General features: G+C 37.3%; 1 protein-coding gene across 18 annotated transcripts in view; it reads left to right on the top strand.

Moving 5' to 3' along the window:
• BAZ2B (bromodomain adjacent to zinc finger domain 2B) overlaps nt 1-23,353 on the top strand; it is a 416,357-nt gene that overhangs the window by 352,864 nt on the left and 40,140 nt on the right. For all 18 annotated transcript variants that reach the window (XM_025261158.3, XM_044934877.2, XM_025261209.3 and 15 more), the window contains 5 exons: nt 13,773-13,913; nt 17,660-17,914; nt 18,876-19,090; nt 19,945-20,019; nt 20,819-21,062. In XM_025261158.3, coding sequence (XP_025116943.3) covers nt 13,773-13,913; nt 17,660-17,914; nt 18,876-19,090; nt 19,945-20,019; nt 20,819-21,062 — 930 coding nt within the window. The remainder of the gene's footprint in view (nt 1-13,772; nt 13,914-17,659; nt 17,915-18,875; nt 19,091-19,944; nt 20,020-20,818; nt 21,063-23,353) is intronic.

Genomic DNA, 23,353 nt, shown 5'->3' on the forward strand with positions numbered 1-23,353 from the left:
CATGGCAAATAGATGGGGAAACAGTGGAAACAGTGGCTAACTTTATTTTGGGGGGCTCCAAAATTACTGCAGATGGTGATTGCAGCCATGAAATTAAAATATGCTTACTCCTTTGAAGGAAAGTTATGACCAATCTAGACAGCATATTAAAAAGCAGATACGTTACTTTGTCAACAAAGGTCCTTCTAGTCAAGGCTATGGTTTTTCCAGTCATCATGTATGTATGTGAGAGTGGAATATAAAGAAAGCTGAGCACGGAAGAACTGATGCTTTTGAACTGTGCTGTTGGAGAAGACTCTTGAGAGTCCCTTGGACTGCAAGGAGATCCAACCAGTCCATCATAAAGGAGATCAGTCCTGAGTATTCATTGGAAAGATGATGTTGAAGCTGAAACTCCTATACTTTGGCCACCTGATGTGAAGAGCTGACTCATTTGAAAAGACCCTGATGCTGTGCAAGATTGAGGGCAGGAGGAAAAGGGGATGACAGAGGATGAGATGGTTGGATGGCATCACCGACTCAATAGACATGAGTTTGGGTAGACTAAGGCAGTTGGTGAGGGACAGAGAGGCCTGGCATGCTGCAGTTCATATGGTCCCAAAGAGTCGGACATGACTGAACAACTGAACTGAACTGAACTGATTCATCTTGTGCCTTGGGAATACCAAGAAAAGAACTATAAACTGATAACATTTCTTGTAGGAGATCATAATACAACAGCCTCATGGTTACTTTGGAATATTACCTAGAAGTCAAAAAACAAAGTTTCTTTCAATGTACCCATTTCTTAAGTTTGCCTAAAAGTCTGTGATTTTTTTTTTAATTTTAATTGGAGGCTAATTACTTTACAATATTGTGGTTTTTTACATACATTCACATGAATCAGCCATGGTGTACATGTGTTCCCCATCCTGACCCTACCTCTCACCTCCCTCCCCATCCCATCTCTCAGGGTCATCCCAGTGCACCAGCCCTGCGCACCCTCCTCATGCATCGAACCTGGACTGGTGATCTATTTCACATATGATAATATACATGTTTCAGTGCTATTCTCTCACATCATCCCACCCTCATCTTCTCCCACAGAGTCCAACATTCTGTTCTTTACCTCTGTGTCTCTTTTGCTGTCTTGCATATAGGGTCATCATTACCATCTTTCTAAATTCCATATATATGCCTTAATATACTGTATTGGTGTCTTTCTTTCTGACTTACTTTACTCTGTATAATAGGCTCCAGTTTCATCCACCTCATTAGAACTGATTCAAATGCATTCTTTTTAATAGATGAGTAATATTCCATTGTGTATATGTACCACAGCTTTCTTATCCATTTGTCTGCCGATGGACATCTAGGTTGCTTCCATGTCCTGGCTATTGTAAACAGTGCTGCGATGAACATTGGGGTACACATGTCTCTTTCAATTCTGATTTCCTCAGTGTGTCTGCCCAGCAGTGGATTGCTGGGTCGTATGGCAATTCTATTTGCAGCTTTTTAAGGAATCTCCACACTGTTCTCCATAGTGCCTGTACTAGTTTCCATTCCCACCAACAGTGTAAGAGGGGTCCTTTTTCTCCACACCCTCTCCAGCATTTATTGTTTGTAGACTTTTTGATAGCAGCCATTCTGACCAGCATGAGATGGTACCTCATTGTGGTTTTGATTTGCATTTCTCTGATAATGAGTGACGTTGAGCATCTTTTCATGTGTTTGTTAGCCATTTGTATGTCTTCTCTGGAGAAATGTCTGTTTAGTTCTTTGGCCCATTTTTTTATTGGATTGCTTATTTTTCTGGAATTGAGCTGCAGGAGCTGGTTGTATATTTTTGAGATTAATTTTTTGTCAGTTTCATTTGGTATTATTTTCTCCCATTCTGAAGGCTGTCTTTTCACCTTGCTTATAGTTTCCTTCACAAAAGCTTTTAAGTTTGATTAGGTCCCATTTGTTTATTTTTGCCTTTATTTCCATTTCTCTGGGAGGTGGGTCATAGAGGATCCTGCTGTGATTTATGTCAGAGAGTGTTTTGCCTATGTTTTCCTCTATGAGGTTTATGGTTTCTGGCCTTACATTTAGATCTTTAATCCATTTTGAGTTTATTTTTGTGTATGGTGTTAGAAAGTGTTCCAGTTTCATTCGTTTACAAGTGGTTGACCAGTTTTCCCAGCACCACTTGTTAAAGACATTGTCTTTTCTCCATTGTATATTCTTGCCTCCTTTGTCAAAGATAAGGTGTCCATAGATGCGTGGACTTATCTCTGGGCTTTCTATTTTGTTCCATTGATTTGTGTTTCTGTGTTTGTACCAGCACCATACTGTCTTGATGAGTGTAGCTTTGTAGTGTAGCCTGAAGTCAGGCAGGTTGATTCCTCCAGTTCCATTCTTCTTTCTCAAGATTGCTTTGGCTATTTGAGTTTTTTTGTAATTCCAAACAAATTGTGAAATTATTTGTTCTAATTCTCTGAAAAAAACCATTGATAGGGATTGTATTGAATCTATAGACTGCTTTGGGTAGTATACTCATTTTCACTATATTGATTCTTCCAATCCATGAACACGGTATATTTGTCTATCTATTTGTGTCCTCTTTGATTTCTTTAACTAGTGTTTTATAGTTTTCTATATATAGGTCTTTTGTTTCTTTAGGTAGATATATTCTTAAGTATTTTATTCTTTTCGTTGCAATGGTGAATGGAATTATTTCCTTAATTTCTCTTTCTGTTTTCTCAGTGTATAGGAATGCAAGGGATTTCTGTGTGTTGATTTTATATCCTTCAACCTTACTATATTCATTGATTAGCTCTAGTAATTTTCTGGTGAAGTCTTTAGGGTTTTCTATGTAGAGGATCATGTCATCTGCAAACAGTGAGAGTTTTACTTCTTCTTTTCCAGTCTGGATTCCTTTTATCTCTTTTTCTGCTCTGATTGCTATGGCCAAAACTTCCAAAACTATATTGAATAGTAGTGGTGAGAACAAGACAAGCGGCACCCTTGTCTTGTTCCTGACTTTAGAGGAAATGCTTTCAATTTTTCACCATTGAGGATAATGTTTGCTGTGGGTTTGTCATATATAACTTTTATTATGTTGATGTATGTTTCTTCTATTCCTGCTTTCTGGAGCTTTTTTGTCATAAGTGGGTGTTGAATTTTGTCAAAGGCTTTCTCTGCATCTATTGAGATAATCATATGGTTTTTATCTTTTAATTTGTTAATATGGGGTATCACATTGATTGATTTGTGAATATTGAAGAATCCTTGCATCCCTGGGATAAAGCCACTTGGTCAAGATGTATGATTTTTTTAATATGTTGTTGGATTCTGTTTGCTAGAATTTTGTTAAGGATGTTTGCATCTATGTTCATCAGTAATATTAGCCTGTAGTTTTTTTGTTTTGTGGCATCTTTGTTCAGTTTTGGTGTTAGGGTGATGGTGACCTCATAGAATGGTTTTTGAAGTTTACCTTCCTCTGAAATTTTCTGGAAGAGTTTGAGTAGGATAGGTGTTAGCTATTCTCTAAATTTTTGGTAGAATTCAGCTGTGAAGCCATCTGGTCCTGGGCTTTTGTTTGTTAGAAGATTTCTGATTACGATTTCAATTTCTGTGCTTGTGATGGGTCTGTTGAGATTTTGTATTTCTTCTTGGTTCAGTTTTGGAAAGTTATACTTTTCTAAGAATTTGTGCATTTCTTCCAAGTTGCCCATTTTATTGGCATATAGTTGCTGATAGTAGTCTCTTATGATCCTTTGTATTTCTCTGTTGTCTGTTGTGATTTCTCTATTTTCATTTCTAATTTTGTTGATTTGACTCTTCTCCCTTTGTTTCTTGATGAGTCTGGCTAATGGTTTGTCTATTTTATTTATCTTCTTGAAGAACCAGGTTTTAGCTTTGTTAATTTTTGCTATGGTCTCTTTTGTTTCTTTTGCATTTATTTCTGCCCTAATTTTTGTGATTTCTTTCTTTCTACTAACCCTGGGGTTCTTCATTTCTTCCTTTTCTAATTGCTTTAGGTGTAGAGTTAGGTGATTTATTTGATTTCTCTCCTGTTTCTTGAGGTAGGCTTGTATTACTATGAACCTTCCCCTTAGCATGGCTTTTACTGAATCCCGTAGGTTTGGGTTGTTGTGTTTTCATTTTCATTTGTTTCTATTCATATTTTGATTTCTTCTATGACTTGTTGGTTATTCAGAAGTGTGTTGTTTAGCCTCCATATGTTTGTATTTTTCTTAGTTTTTTTTTTTTTTCCTGTAGTTGACTTCTAATCTTACCACATTGTGATCAGAAAAGATGCTTGAGATGATTTCAATTTTTTTGAATTTACCAAGGCTAGATTTATGGCCCAGGATGTGCTCTATCCTGGAGAAGTTTCCGTATGTATTTAAGAAAACGGAGAAATTTATTGTTTTAGGGTGAAATTGTCCTATAGATATCAATTAGGTCTAACTGGTCCATTGTATCATTTAAAGTTTGTGTTTTTAATTTTCTGTTTAGTTGATCTATCCATAGGTGTGAGTGGGGTATTAAAGTCTCCCACTATTATTGTGTTACTGTTAATTCCCCCTTTCATATTTGTTAGCATTTGCCTTATGCATTGCTGTGCTCTTATGTTGGGTGCATATATATTTATATATATCTTCTTCTTGGATTGATCCTTTGATCATTATGTAGTGTCCTTCTTTGTCTCTTTTCACGGCCTTTATTTCACAGTCTATTTTATCTGATATGAGAATTGCTACTCCTGCTTTCTTTTGGTCTCCATTTGCATGAAATATCTTTTTCCAGCCCTTCACTTTCAGTCTGTATGTGTATCTAGCTTTGAGGTGGCTCTCTGTAGACAGCATATGGGTCTTGTTTTTGTGTCCATTCAGCCAGTCTTTATCTTTTGGCTGGGGCATTCAACCCATTTACATTTAAGGTAATTATTGATAAGTATGATCCCGTTGCCATTTACTTTGTTGTTTTGGGTTCGAGTTTATAAACCTTTTCTGTGTTTCCTGCCTAGAGAAGATCCTTTAGCATTTGTTGGAGAGCTGGTTTGGTGGTGCTGAATTCTTTGAGCCTTTGCTTGTCTGTAAAGCTTTTGATTTCTCCTTCATATTTGAATGAGATCCTTGCTGGGTACAGTAATCTGGGTACAGTAATCTGGGTTGTAGGTTTTTCTCTTTCATCACTTTACGTATGTCCTGCTGTACCCTTCTGGCTTGAAGAGTTTCTATTGAAAGATCAGCTGTTATCCTTATGGGGATCCCCGTGTGGGTTTAACTGTTGTTTTTCCCTTGCTGTCTTTATTATTTGTTCTTTGTATTTGAGCCAGTGCTAACTACAAGGTTTTAATCTGTTGGACCTGTCACTTCCAGAGCAGTTCCCTCTTCTTTATTTATTTTGGCTTCCTCTGTTTGCAAGTCTCTTCAGTATCTAACTTCTGCCCTGACGCAAGGGGTCGAAGGTGGTCATTTATTTAGGCTCACTTGTTCAGTTGTGCTGCGGGGAGGGAGGAACACTGCAAACAAATATCACTGGTGTGTGTGGGGATTGCGCATAGTGTCTGGGTCACACTGGGTTTGCCCCCACTCACAGAGTGTGTGCTTTCCCAGTCTACACTGCTCAGGCTCCAGGTTGCTCTGCCAGCTAACTGTCTACGGTGGGCCCTGGGTTGCGTGCACTTCCCATATCTATGCCGTTCAGGTTCTCGGGTACAGACTCAGTTGGGCCTGTGTTTTGTGCGTGCTTTTTGTGCCCTTCCCAGGTCAGAGCAGCTCAGGCAACCAGGTGCTTGGCGAGCGCACACTCCCCAGGTGCGGTGCATCTTAGCACCTCCCAGGTCCCAGCCGCTTGGTTTCCTGAGTGTGCAGCGGCATCTCAGGTGTGCCATGTGTCTCTTCTGGGGAGCTGATCTGTGGCTGTGACCCTCCTGACGGATGTCAACCGTTCAGAATACCAAGAAGACTTGGTTAGCGACTGAGAGCCTGCTCGCTGTTTGATAGGGGATGCCCTCTCTGGGGCCGAGTTTGCCCCTTTCCTTCCAGCTCTGACTGGCGCCCGCCTGCCTCCCTGCCTCCGGTGGGGGTGGGCCGATCTGCAGCTGACTAGCTCTCCTCTGGTATTCACAGTCCTTTGTTCTGTGAGCGGGCAGGCAGTGCCTTAGGTTAGAGCTTTTAGTGGGAAAGTTCTCTCTCTCTCTTTCCTCTTTGTGTTTTTTTTCCCCCTCTCTGGCTGTCCCATGGTTTGGGTTGCTATCTCACGTTAGCTCCCTCAGATTGTCCTCAGGGCATTCAAGCCAGGTCCTGACCCTAAGCAATGCATCCTGTGCCTCCCTGTTCAGCCCCCGCTTGCTGGTGGTGGATGCAAGCATCTGGGCTACTTCTCCGCTGGGAGCTGTAGATAGACCCGTACGTAATCTGTGGGTTTTATTTATTTATTTTTTCCTCTCAGTTATGTTGCCCTCTGAGATTCCAAAACTCCCCACAGACCCGCCGGTGAGAGGGTCTCCTGGTGTTTGGAATCTTCTCTTTTAAGACTCCCTCCCCGGGACAGGTCTCCATCCCTAACTCTTTTGTCTCTCTTTTTATCTTTTATATCTTGTCCTACCTCCTTTCGAAGATAATGGGCTGCCTTTCTCGGTGCCTGGTGTCCTCCACCAGCATTCAAAAGTTGTTTTGTGGAATTTGCTCAGCGTTCAAATGATCTTTCAATGAATTTGTAGGGGAGAAAGTGGTCTCCCCGTCTTATTCCTCTGCCATCTTAGGACCGCCCCCCTCAGTTAACCTTTAAAAACATGTAAAATGATTTCGTTTTAACTACTCAGAAAAATTTTAAATATCATACACATTTAAAAGATACATGCACAATTTTGGAAAGAATTATTTTCAGTGTAATTTAGATATATTAAAATCTCTATCTGACAAGAATTATTAGCAATTTTTATTTTAATTTAGAAGACATTTGTATAATAATAACTGGCTTTCCTCGTAGCTCCTTTGGTAAAGAATCTGCCTTCAATGCAGGAGACCCGGTTCAATTCCTGGGTCTGGAAGAGCTGCTGGAGAAGGGATGGGCTACCCACTCCAGTATTCTTGGACTTCCCTTGTGGCTCAGCTGCGAAAGAATCCGCCTACAACGTGGGGGATCTGGGTTCGATTCCTGGGTTGGGAAGATCCCCTGGAGAAGGGAAAGGCTACTCACGCCAGTATTCTGGCCTGGAGAATTCCATGGACTATACAATCCATGGGGTCACAAAGAGTTGGATGCCACTTGCACTTTCACTTTTCACTCTAAAAATATTTAATACTTAATCTAAAATGAGGGCTTCCCTGGTAGCTCAGTGGTGAAAATATCTACCTGTAATGCAGGAGAGATGGGGTGATCCCTCAGTCACGAAGATCCCTGGAGAAGGAAATGGCAACCCACTCCAGTATCTTGCCTGGAAAACCCCATGGACAAAGGAGCCTGGTGGGCTACAATGGATGGGGTCACAGAGCAGTCAGACATGACTTATCAACTAAACAATAACAATCTAAAGTGCAGACTTTTGTATAATACTTTGGTGGATTTTATGAAAATGTGATAACTGGAAATTTTCTTTTTAAGTAATATTTTATAACTGTAAAATACAATGATATGTAATACAAATAAGGTATAATTTTACTAAAATTTGAAATATAAGGATTTATTTTATCATGGATTCATATTTTTCATTTGTTTAAACTTAAATTTTTTATATTTCAAAGGTAAAAATAGGCCCTTAAAAATTATCCCGGTTTTTCTACTCATACTCAATATATGATATAAAATAGCACCAGTTTTATTCTTTATATCTGTCTTCTGTAAATGGCTTGTGTTATTAATCTTATTTACACTTTTATTCCTCTTGTACCCTGAGGTAAATCTGTGTCTCTTAAATAATATTTATATCTTTGAAATTTAAATACAAGTTGCTGTCAAAAGAAATGTATTCTCCTAATTATACCCAGAGCAAATACCTAAGAGACCCAGTAGAATCATAAAATACAAAAAACATAGGCATCTTTGCAGCATGGTCTCTTAAAAATGGCCTGTTTTGCAATCTAATAAGTTGTAAAACTTTATAATAGCAGATCCTCCTACCACACTCATTGTTTAGTTTTTAAACTTCTGTTATTTTAAAATAAAATACATTTATTTCATACCTTTGTTATTTTGCTTTGGATTTCTGGAAGTACTTTCATTTTTGCTTTTACAGTCCCTAAAATAATCTTTTTATGTGAGTAAAAACCTGCTTTTTAAATTGTCACCTTATGTATCTTAGACTCTTTAGTATAATCTAAATTTAATGCATTTACTATCGAAAGGTGTTTCAATTTTGAGATGAAATTTAACTGACTTCTTAACTAAGATATTAGTAATATTTTAATACAGAAAATTTCTCTTCTGTATTATAATTAAGATTATAAGATGTTTTATTTTAAATTAGATATATTCCAAGGATCTGTATTTATTTCATAAATCTCCACATCTAGAAAACTGAGCAAGGACAGGAATAGCTGAGAATGAAAGTCAAAAAATGGGAAGGAGATATTCTAATTTGCTTGTAATTATTTATAGTCAATCTAAAATATAGTCAGGAACTATATATCATAGTCATTTGTAGACAATTAAGTTATTGCCTTGAAATTTAAATAATGTGGCATTTGTAGATTTATTCATTCAGCAAGTTAAAAGCACATTGTATATGTCATTAGAGACATATGATAACTATTATAGTTGGAAATAAAAATAATATTTAGACCAGTAGGAAAGGAAAATTGAACTGATACAGGCTTGAGTGTCAAAGACAAAGAATATCATTAAAAACTCTCCTGAATGTTTTTGGAAAATTATATTGCTTAGAATCAGTAGGTCCATAAAGAGGTGAATAAGTTTGTTCTTCTGACCTCTAGAAGCTCACACTACAGTGGAAGAGATCAACTTTGAACAAATAGTTGTCACTCAGTGCAATGAATACTATAGTAAGTTATGTGGGAGCTCAAAAAAAGGGAAATATTAAAACTCCTAAACTAGTTGTGGGAAAAATAAAAACACGGGCTTTAGTTGTGTGTAAGGGAAGAAGGGCTATGCATCACAGACAGAGGAGCTGACAGGTACATAGGTACGATGTATTAAGTAAAACAGACCTCTGGGTTCTAGGGGGAGGAAGGTGAGAAGAGAGGGTTAGTGGATTTTAACTTTGTGTATATACCGTCTAGTCAAGGCTAAGGTTTTTCCTGTGGTCATGTATGGATGTGAGAGTTGGACTGTGAAGAAGGCTGAGCGCCGAAGAATTGATGCTTTTGAACTGTGGTGTTGGAGAAGACTCTTGAGAGTCCCTTGGACTGCAAGGAGATCCAACCAGTCCATTCCGAAGGAGATCAGCCCTGGGATTTCTTTGGAAGGAATGATGCTAAAGCTGAAACTCCAGTACTTTGGCCACCTCATGCAAAGAGTTGACTCTTTGGAAAAGACTCTGATGCTGGGAGGGATTGGGGGCAGGAGGAGAGGGGACGACCGAGGATGAGATGGCTGGATGGCATCACTGACTCGATGGATGTGAGTCTGAGTGAACTCCGGGAGTTGGTGATGGACAGGGAGGCCTGGTGTGCTGCGATTCATGGGGTCGCAAAGAGTCGGACACGACTGAGCGACTGAACTGAACTGAACTGATATACCTCTCTCTGGAGAAGGAAATGGCAACCCACTCCAGTATTCTTGCCTGTAGAACCCCATGGACAGAGGAGCCTGGCAGGTTACAGTCCATGGGGTCACAAGAGTCGGATGACTTGGTAACTAAACCACCACCACCACCACCATATACCTCTCTTGACTGTTGCTTCTCTTCCTCTTCTTCCCTTTCTCTTTCACCTCTCCTCTTCCTTCTTCACCTTCGTATTCCTCCTCCTCATGATCATATCATTATCATCCAAGCAATGCCTCAAACTGCTTACACATCTCTTCAGCACAGGTGTATCACACAGTGAGCCTAGTGTGTGGGAAGTACACTGAGAATCATAAGATGTGAGACCAGAACTTCTGTGAGGCTGGATTGTGACTGTCTTTATTTTAAATATTAGTTGATCGTTGAGGGGATCCTAGAAGCTCTGGTTCCTTGAGAGTCATTTTGTAGCAGAACCGCAGGATTTGTATCAGTCCTATACAGTCTAATAAAAGTCATTAAATAAATTGGTGAACAAATTAATTCTATTTAGAGATTCCATGTTTCCTTAAAGTATTCCATTGAGGGAGTGGATGCTTGTCTTTAAGTAATAAAGGTCCTGTAAATTTCTAAGATTTCTTGCAAATCTCCATTTTTATCCTAAAATGTAGATGTCATTTTTACATGCCACATTATGCATTGCTTTTTTAATTCGAAAAATACTGCATATCACTAGGTAAAAATGATATTCAGGAATACCTTTATTCTAACTCATTGTCTATATATCGCTGAAGGGTGTTCACACCCTCAGATTACCACTGCTGTGAAGCTGGTGTAGTGAAAAGAGCATTAGTGTCACACAGTTCCTTTCTTTCTTTTTGAAAAGAAATTACAACCATTTTCAACAGTTCTTAGTGAATAGTAGAGAAGTCTCAATTATTTATGATTACTATTAAAACATCATTAAGAATTCTGGGTTAGTCCTATATAATAGAAAAATTTACACCAGCTACTTTGAAAGTTATGAGACATTTAATATATTTTCCCTATTAGTGATTATAATTCATTATTCTGGTAAGTGACCACGAAGTTGTCTTCTCTTCTTCAGAAAAGTAGTTAGAGCAACATCTCATGCATTTAAAAATTGGAAATCTAATTCTGGAAAACAGAATTGTTCTACTGATGTTAATTTGATTTGAAAATCTGTATTGTGTTGTGGGATTGTTACACATTGCTGCTGCTACTGCTGCTAAGTCGCTTCAGTCGTGTCCGACTCTGTGCGACCCCACAGACGGCAGCCCATCAGGCTGCCCCGTCCCTGGGATTCTCCAGGCAAGAACACTGGAGTGGGTTGCCATTTCCATCTCCAATGCATGAAAGTGAACAGTGAAAGTGAAGTCACTCGGCCGTGTCTGACTCTTCACAACCCCATGGACTGCAGCCTACCAGGCTCCTCCGTCCATGGGATTTTCTAGGCAAGAGGAGTGGGGTGCCATCACCTTCTCTGTGTTACACATTAATTGTGTATATTTTAAAGCTTTTTTATCATTTCCTTCCCAAATGTCTGCATGAATCAGTAATCCAGAAATTTAGAAGTAGTATAAAAAAGAGCAGTAATCTGAGCATATCTTATAAAAAAGTCCTCATGATCTGATCTCCATGTGTCACAGTTCCTAGCAACTATTTACCATGCAACCCACCGTCCAGTCATGTTCTCTCAGCTCTTGGCTGGGAGTATACTTCTCCACTCCTCTGTTTCCCCCTTGGCATGCCCTGCTACAGCAGGCAGGGTGCTGTCTTACCAGTGGTAATTGAAAATGGAGATGGTTAAGTTATGGGCAAAAATGCTAACATACTACAGGAAGCAATAATGCTAGGTTAAAATTATGGGTAAGAGCCATAATTACGTATTAGAAATTGGTTATAGGAAGAAGGTGGTGTTTTTGAATTAGAATTTGACATGCAAGATGAGATCAATGACCTCTCTGGTTGGAGTCACAAATATAAGGAGGTGAGGAAACAATATATGTTTATCAGGAATAGCAAGTAGTTTGACTAAATTTACATAGAATATAAAAGTGGAAGATAAGTTTGGAAAAGAAGAGAGTCCAGATTCAAAAGTAAGTAGACTTTATTTTGGTAAAAATAAAACTGAAAGATGTATAACAAGTTAGAATTGTCATTATTATTATTCTCTAATAAGTAAGAATATTGATTGGGCCGAGGACAATCAGATACAGCCTTACACCTGTCAAAATGCAATTTATCAAAAAGATAAGTAATGGCTCTTGGCAAGGATGTGGAGAAAAGGAAATCCTTGTTGACTTTTGGTGAGAATATAAACTCATGCAGCCACTGTAGATAACAATATGCAGGTCTCTCGAAAAATTAAAAATAAAACTACCATATGATTCAGCAAATCCACTTCTGGGTATTTATCCAAAGAAAATGAAAACACGAATTCAGAAAGATACATGCACCCTGTGTTCACTGCAGAATTATTTATGATAGCCAAGACATGGCAGCAGCACAAGTGTTCATCAGTAAATGAATGGATGAAAAATAACCCTGTGTACGAGACAGCAAAAGAGACACTGATGTATAGAACAGTCTTATGGACTCTGTGGGAGAGGGAGAGGGTGGGAAGATTTGGGAGAATGGCATTGAAACATGTAAAATATCATGTATGAAATGAGTTGCCAGTCCAGGTTCGATGCACGATACTGGATGCTTGGGGCTGGTGCACTGGGACGACCCAGAGGGATGGAATGGGGAGGGAGGAGGGAGGAGGGTTTAGGATGGGGAACACATGTATACCTGTGGCGGATTCATTTTGATATTTGGCAAAACTAATACAGTTATGTAAAGTTTAAAAATAAAATAAAATTTAAGAAAGAAAAATATGTGGTATATATGTGAATGGAATATTATTCGGCCATAAAAGGAATGAAGTATTACCGTTTGTTACAGTGTGGGTGGACCTAGAGTGTATTGTGTTAAGTGAAATAAGTCTGCAAAGACAAACGCCATATGATTTCACTTGTATATAGAACCTAAAAAGAAAAACAAGCAAACATAAAACAGAAACAAACTCATAGATACAGAAAACAGGCTAGCATTTCAAAGAGGGGAGGGGTGGTTGTGGGAAATGGTTGAAATAAGTCCAGTTATAAAATAAGTCATGGGGATATAATGTACAGCATAAGTAGCAGTCAATAATATTGTAATAACTTTGGAGACACAGTAATCAGATTTGTTTATGGTGATTATTTCATAATGTGTAAAAATATTAGGTCACTGTATTGTACACCTAAAACTAACATAGTATTGTAAGTCAGTTATACTTCAATTTAAAAAGAGAATTGTATTTGAGATATGACAATAAAATAATGACACCAGTATTACGGAAAATCACTTCTTTGAAAGAAATGTCATCCTCTACAAGAAGGGAAACAAGATTATTTCCATATTGTTGCCATTATCCAAAATATTTTTAATGCTTTTGGAATTGCATTCAGAACCTATTTGATATTCTTTTAAGTGTTGTTTAGAGTGGTTAATAATATTTTTATTTCATCATAGATGCACATGTTCGGACTAGCTAATTCACTTTTGAATTATTTTTTATGCAAATTCAAACGTGTTTTATTTTCATGCTGTAAATCTTATTTCCTGGAGCTACACAAAAATTTTCGCTAATCCTAGTTAACTTTTTAAAATAAATATTTACTTGCCCATGTTCATTTTATATACCTGCTTGTATTAATATTTTATTCTCATAATCTGGAAAAAGATTGAATAAATTTTGAATAATGAAATAATCAGGATTGAAACTAATACTGATATTTTGTATTAGTATGTGTGTGTGTATATATATATATATATATATACACACACACATACAGTCATAAGGTTATTTTCAAACTCAAAGGGTGAAAATATGGAAAAGCAAAATGTCAATATTTCTTTGTAATTTCAAGTCTATTCCTAATCATTCCAAGAGAAATTTTGTTCATGGAAATAACACTTTGATTACCTTTTAAATTTTAACTGGAAGTTTTTTAAACATACACAGTGATTAAAGAGAATATGTGGACATGGTTTTCTTTTTAAGGAAAGAGAACGATTGAAGCAAGAAAAACGTGATGAGAAAAGATTAAATAAAGAACGTAAACTAGAGCAACGAAGATTAGAATTAGAAATGGCAAAGGAACTAAAGAAGCCTAATGAAGACATGTGCTTAGCAGACCAAAAGGTAATTTATCATGTAAACCATTTCATTAATAAATTTGAATTTTTTTGTGTTCTCATCTGATTCCTTTGCCAGAGTTGCCATTGTGAAAGCATTGTATTTTTAGCTGCTGCTGCTAAGTTGCTTCAGTCATGTCCGACTCTGTGCAACCCCACAGACGGCAGCCCACCAGGCTCCCCCATCCCTGGGATTCTCCAGGCAAGAACACTGGAGGGGGTTGCCATTTCCTTCTCCAGTGCCTGAAAGTGAAAAGTGAAAGTGAAGTCGCTCAGTCATGTCTGACTCTTAGTGACCCCATGGACTACAGCCTACCAGGCTCCTCCGCCCATGGGATTTTCCAGGCAAGAGTACTGGAGTGGGGTGCTAGAGCAGTGAATTTCCAAGTCTAGGTCATCTGTCTCTCCTGGATGGCTACAAGTAAACCTCTCTAGAGCTCTGTGCTGATAATGGCAGTTCTTAATATATAAATGGAGCACCACAAACCTTTTTAATGTAAGTAATATACTGCAGAAATCTATAAAAATGAATTATAGAAATAGGATTTCTGTGTTTCATTTGATCTTTTTGAGGCATTTAGGAACAGAAAGATCTAACTCCTTCCCTCAGGCTTCCATAGATATTTAAACAAATTAGGATTTGCAATAAAACCTCTTTCAGTGCTTTAGTGGTGGTAGCTAACTATTGAGTACGTTTAGTTCGTGCCAGGCACAGTGCTAAATGCTTGAAATGAATTTTCTGATTTGGCCCTCACCACAGTCTTGTGGTGGAGAAGGCAATGGCACCCCACTCCAGTACTCTTGCCTGGAAAATCCCATAGACGGAGGAGCCTGGTGGGCTGCAGTCCATGGGATCGCTAAGAGTCGGACATGACTGAAGTGACTTAGCAGCAGCATTAGCAGCAATCCTGTGGAACTGATATTTTTGCCCATTTACAGATGCAAAAACTTGAAACACAGAAAGGTTAAGGAATTTGCCTGAGATTATACAACTTATAAGTAGCAACTTGGATTCAGGCTTCATTTTGTTAAACGCCAGAGCCCATACTCTTTATGACCCTGAAAGCCAAGAAGTGTGTCCTGTCAGAGTACCTCAGGTGTATTTTCTCTTCCATCATTCTTCACAGATTTGTAATATTGCTAAAATATATAAAAGTAGCAACTTGGAAAGAGCAGAAGCATAGTAACAGCTGGTATGATTTCACATATTAATGAGTAGAAGTCAATTATGTTTGGCTATAGTTAAGATAGTATTCCTGGAAAATTGTGTCAGTGCATATCATGTCTATAATAGTGTCTCAATGATACAATAGTTATACTTGGTCAGTAGCATCTATATTTACTCATATGCCATATAACATACAGATAATGATTATCTCTTATTTTTGCAAGCTCTTTTATAAAGTGCTTAAAGCAAACTTCTAGTGTTGCTGTTTGTAGCCAGCCAGGTTCCTCTGTCCATGGTATTTCCTAGGCAAGAATACTGGAATAGGTTACCATTTCCTTCTGCAGAGGATCTTTCTGATCCAGGTATCAAACCCATGTTTTCTGCATTGGCAGGCAGATTATTTACTGCTGAGGCAACAGGGAAGCCCAAACTTCTAGTACCCAAGTGGAAAATTAAATTTATTAATATTCTATTTAGTTACCTAGCATAAATGCTTTTAAATAAAGATAAAAGTATGCACATGTTGGTAAATCACTTCAGACTCTTTGCAACCCTAGAAACTACAGCCTGCCAGGCTCCTCTGTCCATGGGATTCTCCAGGCAAGAATACCAGAGTGGGTTGCCATGCCCTTCTTAAGGGGATCTTCCTGACCCAGGGATTGAATCTGGATCTCCTGCATTGCAGGCAGATTCTTTACAGTCTGAGTCACCAGGGAAGCCTGTATATAATCTAGTTTTAGTCAACTGGATGTTTAAAATTTCCTAAGCACAGAATAGGTATAGTGGTTAGTTAACATGTTTTAATAAACTCATACTGAGCAATTTTCTTGAATCCTAAGAAACTATTTTCTTGCTAATCCTTAATGATCTTTTTAAATCCTAAATTATCGTAAATAACCTTTTATTTTCATTTAAGTCCATATGCACACATATAAAATATTTGTAAGTCCATTTTAAGACTTAGGCTTCCCTGATAGCTCAGTTGGCAAAGAATCCGCCTGCAATGCAGGACACCCAGTTTGATTCCTGGGTCGGGAAGATCTGCTGGAGAAAGGATAGGCTACCCATTCCAGTATTCTTGAGCTTCCCTTGTGGCGCAGCTGGTAAAGAATCCGCCTGCATTGTGGGACACCTGGGTTCGATCCCTGGGTTGTGAAGATCCCCTGGAGAAGGGAAAGGCTACCCACTCCAGTATCCTGGCCTGGAGAATTCGATGGACTGTATAGTTCATGGGGTCTCAAAGAGTCGGACATGACTGAGTGACTTGCACTTTCAATTCACTTTGCACTTTAAGACTTACTTTTGTTGGTTTTGCTTTATAAATTTTTAGAATCATGTGGAACTATGTATGTCTGATATGATTCAGGAAAAAAGAAGACAGAATTAAATGGTTTTCATATATAACAAAAGATTTGTATTATGTCAGCAGTATCCATAGTTTGTGTTTCTACACACTATTAGTGGAAGAAGTCTTTAGTTCGTTATTACACCAAATGCAGAGTAGAGGACACATTTTTGTGTTCAGGGTCCAATTCAGATAAATAGAAATGTTTATAAGCCACATTTTTCCCAATCATAACTGAAAGTATATTTATTGAATCATATTCATGGATGAAAATGTTTTTAGATTACTTACTTATTTAATTTTTAAAATGTCCATGAAAGCTGAAAATATAGTCATTACAATGTTAATATGTGAGCATATTTGAGAAATAGCAGAAGAAACAGCTCTTTCATTTTGATAGTGAATCAGTGTTTCACTATATACAGGAAACCTCAAAACTGACAGTTGCACTCTAACTGGCTTCTTGACAGGGTCGTAGGTTCTTGTCATGTGGACCTAGTAATTTATCTACATTCATTAGCCAAAGATGGTATCTCTCTCTCCAACCATACAAGCCACAGATGTGTACACGGTTAGTTTCTGAGCTCCCCAAAAGTATGAATTGTAAATCAGTCTACATCATTAGAAGAAAGTGTTGCGTGTGCCCTACTAAGTTGTTCCATGGTAAAGTAATCATGAGATACTTATTTCTTATGTTATTTAATTTTTCTTCCAGTTATGTAACCTGTGTTTTGTCAATATGTAAGTTAAAATTAGTGTTCTCTTTTGTAGAGATCTAAGGTCATGTTGATTTCAACCAAAATTTATTAATGGTTACTTGTGTTCAGGATTTTATGATTACATAAAGAATCTACCTGCAGTGCAGGAGACCTGGATTCAGTCCCTGAGTTGGGAAGATGCCCTGGAGAAGGGAAAGGCTACCCACTCCAGCATTCTGACCTGGAGAATTCCGTGAACTGTATAGTCCACAATGTCGCAAAGAGTCGGACACGACTAAGTGACTTTTGCTTTCACCGGGGAGTTATAGAAATGCCCTCATGGAATTTACAATCTAGAGGGAAAAACCACTGGTATAAGGCAAGATAAAAATAACCTGTGGCGGATTCATTTTGGCAAAACTAATACAATTATGTAAAGTTTAAAAATAAAATTAAAAAAAAAATAACAACTTACCTTACTTCAGAAGGTATAAAATCATGGCTTTTAAAATTATTTTTTCTTTCTTTTCTTTTATTTTCAGCCTTTGCCAGAGTTGCCTCGTATTCCAGGACTTGTTCTCTCTGGAAGTACATTTTCAGACTGTCTCATGGTGGTGCAGTTCTTACGAAACTTTGGTAAAGTTTTGGGCTTTGATGTGAATATTGATGTTCCAAACCTGAGTGTTCTTCAAGAGGGATTGCTAAATATAGGGGACAGCATGGGTGAAGTACAAGACTTGCTTGTGAGGCTCCTCTCAGCTGCTGTATGTGATCCAGGTCTAATTACAGGATACAAGGTAAAAAAAAACAAAATACATCTTTTTAATTTGTACTATCAGTGCATTAATAGCTGGCTTTAGCATGTTAGCAGAAGATTGTATAGACTTACTCAATTTTTTCTACGTAGCTTCTCACGAAGTTAAAGGTAGATTTGCTTCAGTTACAGTTGGTACAAACTTAGAAAAACCTGGTTCATAAAGCCTAAGGAATGTAAATCATTCTCAAATTACTTTTATTTTCCTTTAGCTTTTGGCAAAAGCCAAATTTACTTAAGAAATTCCCAAGTAATATTTAGCAAAACAGAAAATTCAAAATTTGTAAAGAAGTTAGAACTTACGTGTGTCCTCTGAAAGTATACTGTTTTCTCTTTGAAACTGTGAATAACTGAGACTAATCAAGACCCCTGTAGAACAGCATGTTAAGACTCTATATTGCTACGTGGATACTCAATAAGTTCAAATTTATCTTAATTCCAATTAAGATACACATTTCAGTCAGTTTTACTCTAGATAATATTGTAGAGAGAGAAGTTTCCAGATACACCTGTTACTTTTTCCTCCATTTCCCTATTCATTCAGCATACCAGGAAATAAAATCCATGACACTGTAGAACCAGAAAACACAATAATAATAGTACTTTTCAACCCCTCCCCCACCACTACTGATGGATATAGCCTGTAAAACCTTCAGATAGTTTCTGTGGTCAAAGAAGGTATGAATTTTTAACCACAAATTTACATACTCTTCTCCACACCTAACTTTTAGCCAAGTTTGAAGAAGGAATGGAAAAATTACAAGTACTTGAAAGCTTGTCCGATCATCCGTTGACTGTTTTTATCTCCATTTCATCAAAAATGTGAATAAAGCCCTTGTCAGTAATATCTAAATCATATAATACCAATATTTAAAAGTCTTACTGTTTATATTTTATGAGTCAGTATCAGTCCTTATCCTGATAAAAATGCCAAACTTTTATAGGCCAAAACAGCTCTTGGAGAACATTTGCTGAATGTTGGTGTGAATCGAGACAATGTTTCCGAGGTTTTGCAGATTTTTATGGAAGCACACTGTGGACAGACTGAACTTACTGAAAGCCTAAAGACTAAAGCTTTTCAGGCTCACACTCCAGCACAGAAAGCCTCAGTTCTGGCTTTCCTGATCAATGAACTGGCATGCAGCAAGAGTGTGGTGAGGTAAGCACATGTCTGGACTTTTCTGGTGATTATTTTCTGTTTTAAATTTGTCTAGTCACAAAGTAATACAAATTGCTTATAGAAAATTTGAAAGTAACAGACTATGACAAAGAAAAAAATTAAAATTACACTAACCTCACCATTCAGAGATGACAAATGGTATTTTAATGTATTTCTTTTCAGGCTGTTAAAAAGAAATTTTGAATCATACTGTGTATAGTCCTTGTAACACTTCTTGTTTATTTGGTAATTTTGTTATTTATTTGTATACTGAAATGTGAACAGTTTTTTGTTGCTGTGACTCTAGAATCCAGTACTCTTGTAAGAACTCAGAATTTTTCTTTTATCTTTGGTAGCAGATGACTACCTCATTTTTTGCTAGAAGCCATTTGTAGAATTATCCATCTACTTTTTATCATGTGCTGACACAATCTTAATATTATTTATTTATTGCATGTTAGTTTGCACTTTTTTAAAAAGTACTTAATCTCATTTAAGAGTCAAAGTAAGTTCTCCACTATAATATTGGAAGATTTGGTGAACAAATTCCTCATTCATCTTGTTCTTGCTATTCATTATTTTACAGATTTTAATTATGTTACTTTTATTCCTTTACCTTTCTAGGGAAAGAATCAATCCAGATATTTCAGAGCCATGTGTTTCTACCATTGCTGGACATTTTAAGTTTTCTGTACATCTCTTAGCTATGTATTAGTATAATTTTTCATTTGTTTTTGCTATTCATTGGCAATCATCATTTGTACTTACCAAAAATCTGCATCATTTTATTTACCAAATTAATGTACTACATTATGTATTAATTTATGTCTTCTAATAAACTTTTGCATTGGCAGTGAAATCGACAAGAACATTGATTATATGTCAAACTTAAGGAGAGATAAATGGGTGGTAGAAGGTAAACTCCGCAAGTAAGTTCTATTTTATTAAAACTAGTATACTGTTTTCCTTCTTCACAAATTTCTGAATAAAGCATACTAAGTGAAAATATGGAATTTAAACTTTATTTTGTCTAAAAATTAGAAAAGGCAAAGTTTAATTAAGCTGAGATATAAAATTAATAAAACTCAGAGGCAGAGTTTTTAGTGGACAAAAGCTATAATGAGATTCATTGAACTCACATGCTTCAAAGTTAAAAGTAAGTCAATTTATCTTTCTTTCAAAGAAGTCAAGCAATCATATATTCAAAGACTGTTGTTTCTATCAGGTTACTTTTGTCATAAATAGAATCTGTTTGGATTCTACCACATTTTTCCTTAATTGCTTTCTAATTACAGTTTGCTTTTACAGAGAGTCTAACATATCCAAATATATTCAGCATTAAAACTCAATTAGCTTCCTGCTAGGAAATATAATGCTGAAATTATTCAACTTCCATGTTAAGAGGATAGTTTCTTTGCAGTGACTTGAATTGAAATTTACTCAGATAGTATAGGATCAAGAACTATCACTTGGCTGTTCCTGAGTTAATCTCAGTTTTCTGTGTTTTTAAAAAAGTGTATTCTAATTCCAAACAGATAGACAGTATAATTCTTAAAAGTTAACATATTTTATAATTTCTGTGAACATATTTCTTCTAATTTTTATTGTCATTGATATATTGGTTACTTTGAGAGAAATAACCACATGCTTAAAACTCATAGTATGATATTTAAAAAGTACAGAGGGAAGCCTTTTCTTCTGTATCATTTTTTTTTTTCATATTTAAAGGCTCAGAATCATTCACGCTAAGAAAACAGGCAAAAGAGACACTTCAGGTGGCATTGATCTTGGAGAAGAACAGCATCCACTGGGCACACCCACTTCAGGACGAAAAAGGAGAAGGAAGGGAGGAGACAGTGACTATGATGATGATGATGACGATGATAGTGATGACCAAGCTGATGAAGATGATGAAGATGAAGAAGATAAAGAAGACAAAAAAGGAAAGAAGACTGAGATCTGTGACGATGAGGTAATAAAATTTAGACTTGACTAATACTGTATGAAATATTGAAAATAATACAGAATTTGAAGTCAAATGGATTTGGGTTTAAATTCCATTGTGACACTCAACCCAGTTTATTCATCTGAAAATTAAATATAATATTCACCTCAAGGTTTTTTGTGATGCTTAGGTAAATATTGAATAGAACCTCTGCGCATAGAAGGTACTTATGTTGAATAAAAGAAGTTAAATTTTTCTGTTTGTATAATAACTTGAGAGTTCTCCAAAGAACTATTCATATTCTTAATTTTAGGTATTTTTAAAATTCTATTAACGTGATATCTTATGTTTATTTTGTACAGTACTTAATGCCTTCAAAGTGTTGTCAGGTATAGTGAAACTGATACATTTCTCAGATCCTACCTAGTTTATTGAGTACATGGCTCTAGGCACTTTTTTTAACTTTTACTTTTATTGCAATACAGTTGATTTACAATGTTGTGTTAGTTTCAGGTGTATAGCAAAATGAATCAGTTATACATATACATATATTCACACATCTTTAAGATTCTTTTTCTATATAGGCCATTATAGAGTATTGAGTAGAGTTCCCTATGCTATTCAGCAGGTTCTTATTAGTCATCTGTTTTACACATTGTAGTGTGTATATGTCAGTCCCAGTCTCCCACTTTATCTTTACTTCTTCCCCTTATCCCCTAGTAACCATACATTTGTTTTCTGCATCAACTCTACTTATTTTTCTTTTTTAAGATTCTTTTCTCCGTGTAGACCATAATCAAAGATGAACAAAGCACTGAAACTTTCCTTTCAATTTATAGTTTCAGAGAAAGACTTAGAATAAGAAAAAATAATGTGTTAAATGTTAACTGCTTTGCTAGCAGTATTTACAATGTATTAGGCAGGAGAAGGTGATGGCACCCCACTCCAGTACTCTTGCCTGGAAAATCCCATGGATGGAGGAGCCTGGTGGGCTGCAGTCCATGGGGTCGCAAAGAGTCAGACGTGACTGAGCAACTTGCCTTTCACTTTCCACTTTCATGCATTGGAGAAGGAAATGGCAACCCACTCCAGTGTTCTTGCCTGGAGAATCCCAGGGAACGGGGGAGCCTTGGTGGGCTGCCGTCTATGGGGTTGCACAGAGTCGGACACGACTGAAGTGACTTAGCAGCAGCAGCAGGCGGGTACAAAAGAAGGACATTGAATCTTTCTGAGGAATAAATGATCACAAAGGCTTTCTGAACTCATTAGCTGAGGCTACAAGCTGGGCTGAATGTTAACCTATTAGAGAATCCAGGAATCCATGGAAAAATCTTCCAAGCAGAGAGAATAGCATGAGTAAGGACTCAGAAGCCTTGAAACCATGATGTGCTTTACAGGCCCTATAAGTGCTCCAGTAATACTAGATAGCCTCGTGGACAACAACTGTGAACTAGGATTTTATAGTTTTATGGTGATAGGAAGCCATTGAAGGGTTATAAGTGATGGAAAGACCTGGTCAGACTTGATTTTTCAGTGGTTCACTATGTCAACTCTGTGGAAAATAGATTTGGCTAGCGCAAGATCAGAAGTGGGAAGATGAGTCAGGAGAGACTGCTCTGGTTTAGGTGAATTGTGATAGGTCTGAAAATAGACCAATGGAAGGAAAAGACTCAATAAATATTGAGGAAAACTGAATAGTCTTTGAAGATGGATTGTGTAAGTTGATGGAGGGAGAGATAGGATTGATTCCAGTTTTCTGGTAAGGGACTACCTGCTTTTGTTGCCACTACCTGATCTAAAGAATTCAGGAGGGACATCATCCCTGGTGGCACAATGGATGAGAATCCATGTGCAAATGCAGGGGACATGTGTCCCATCACAGGTCCAGGAAGATTCCACATGTTGCAGAGTAGCTAAGCCTATGTGCCACAACTACTGAGCCCACATGCTGCAATTACTGAAGCCCGTGTGCCTAGATCTTGTGCTGTGCAGCAAGAGAAACCACTACAATGAGAAGCCTGTGCACCGCAATGAAAAGTAACCCCCGCTCCCCTCAACTAGAGGAAGCCCACACAAAGCAATGAAGACCCAGTGCAGCCAAAAATAAATAAATAAATAAAGCTTTAAGAAAAACAAAAGAAAAGATTGCATCGCCATTAAAAAAAAAAGAAGAATCGAGAAGCAGCAGAGTAAATAGATGACAGCCGAGTAGGGGAATATAGAACAAATATCTGAAGTTAGGAAATGATACTAGGTTTTATTTTGAACATGTTGAATTTGAGGTGCCTGAGCAGTTTAGCAGTCAGTTGGATTTAAAA

The sequence above is a fragment of the Bubalus bubalis genome, chromosome 2, assembly GCF_019923935.1.
Source record: "Bubalus bubalis isolate 160015118507 breed Murrah chromosome 2, NDDB_SH_1, whole genome shotgun sequence".
Lineage (NCBI taxonomy): Eukaryota > Metazoa > Chordata > Mammalia > Artiodactyla > Bovidae > Bubalus > Bubalus bubalis.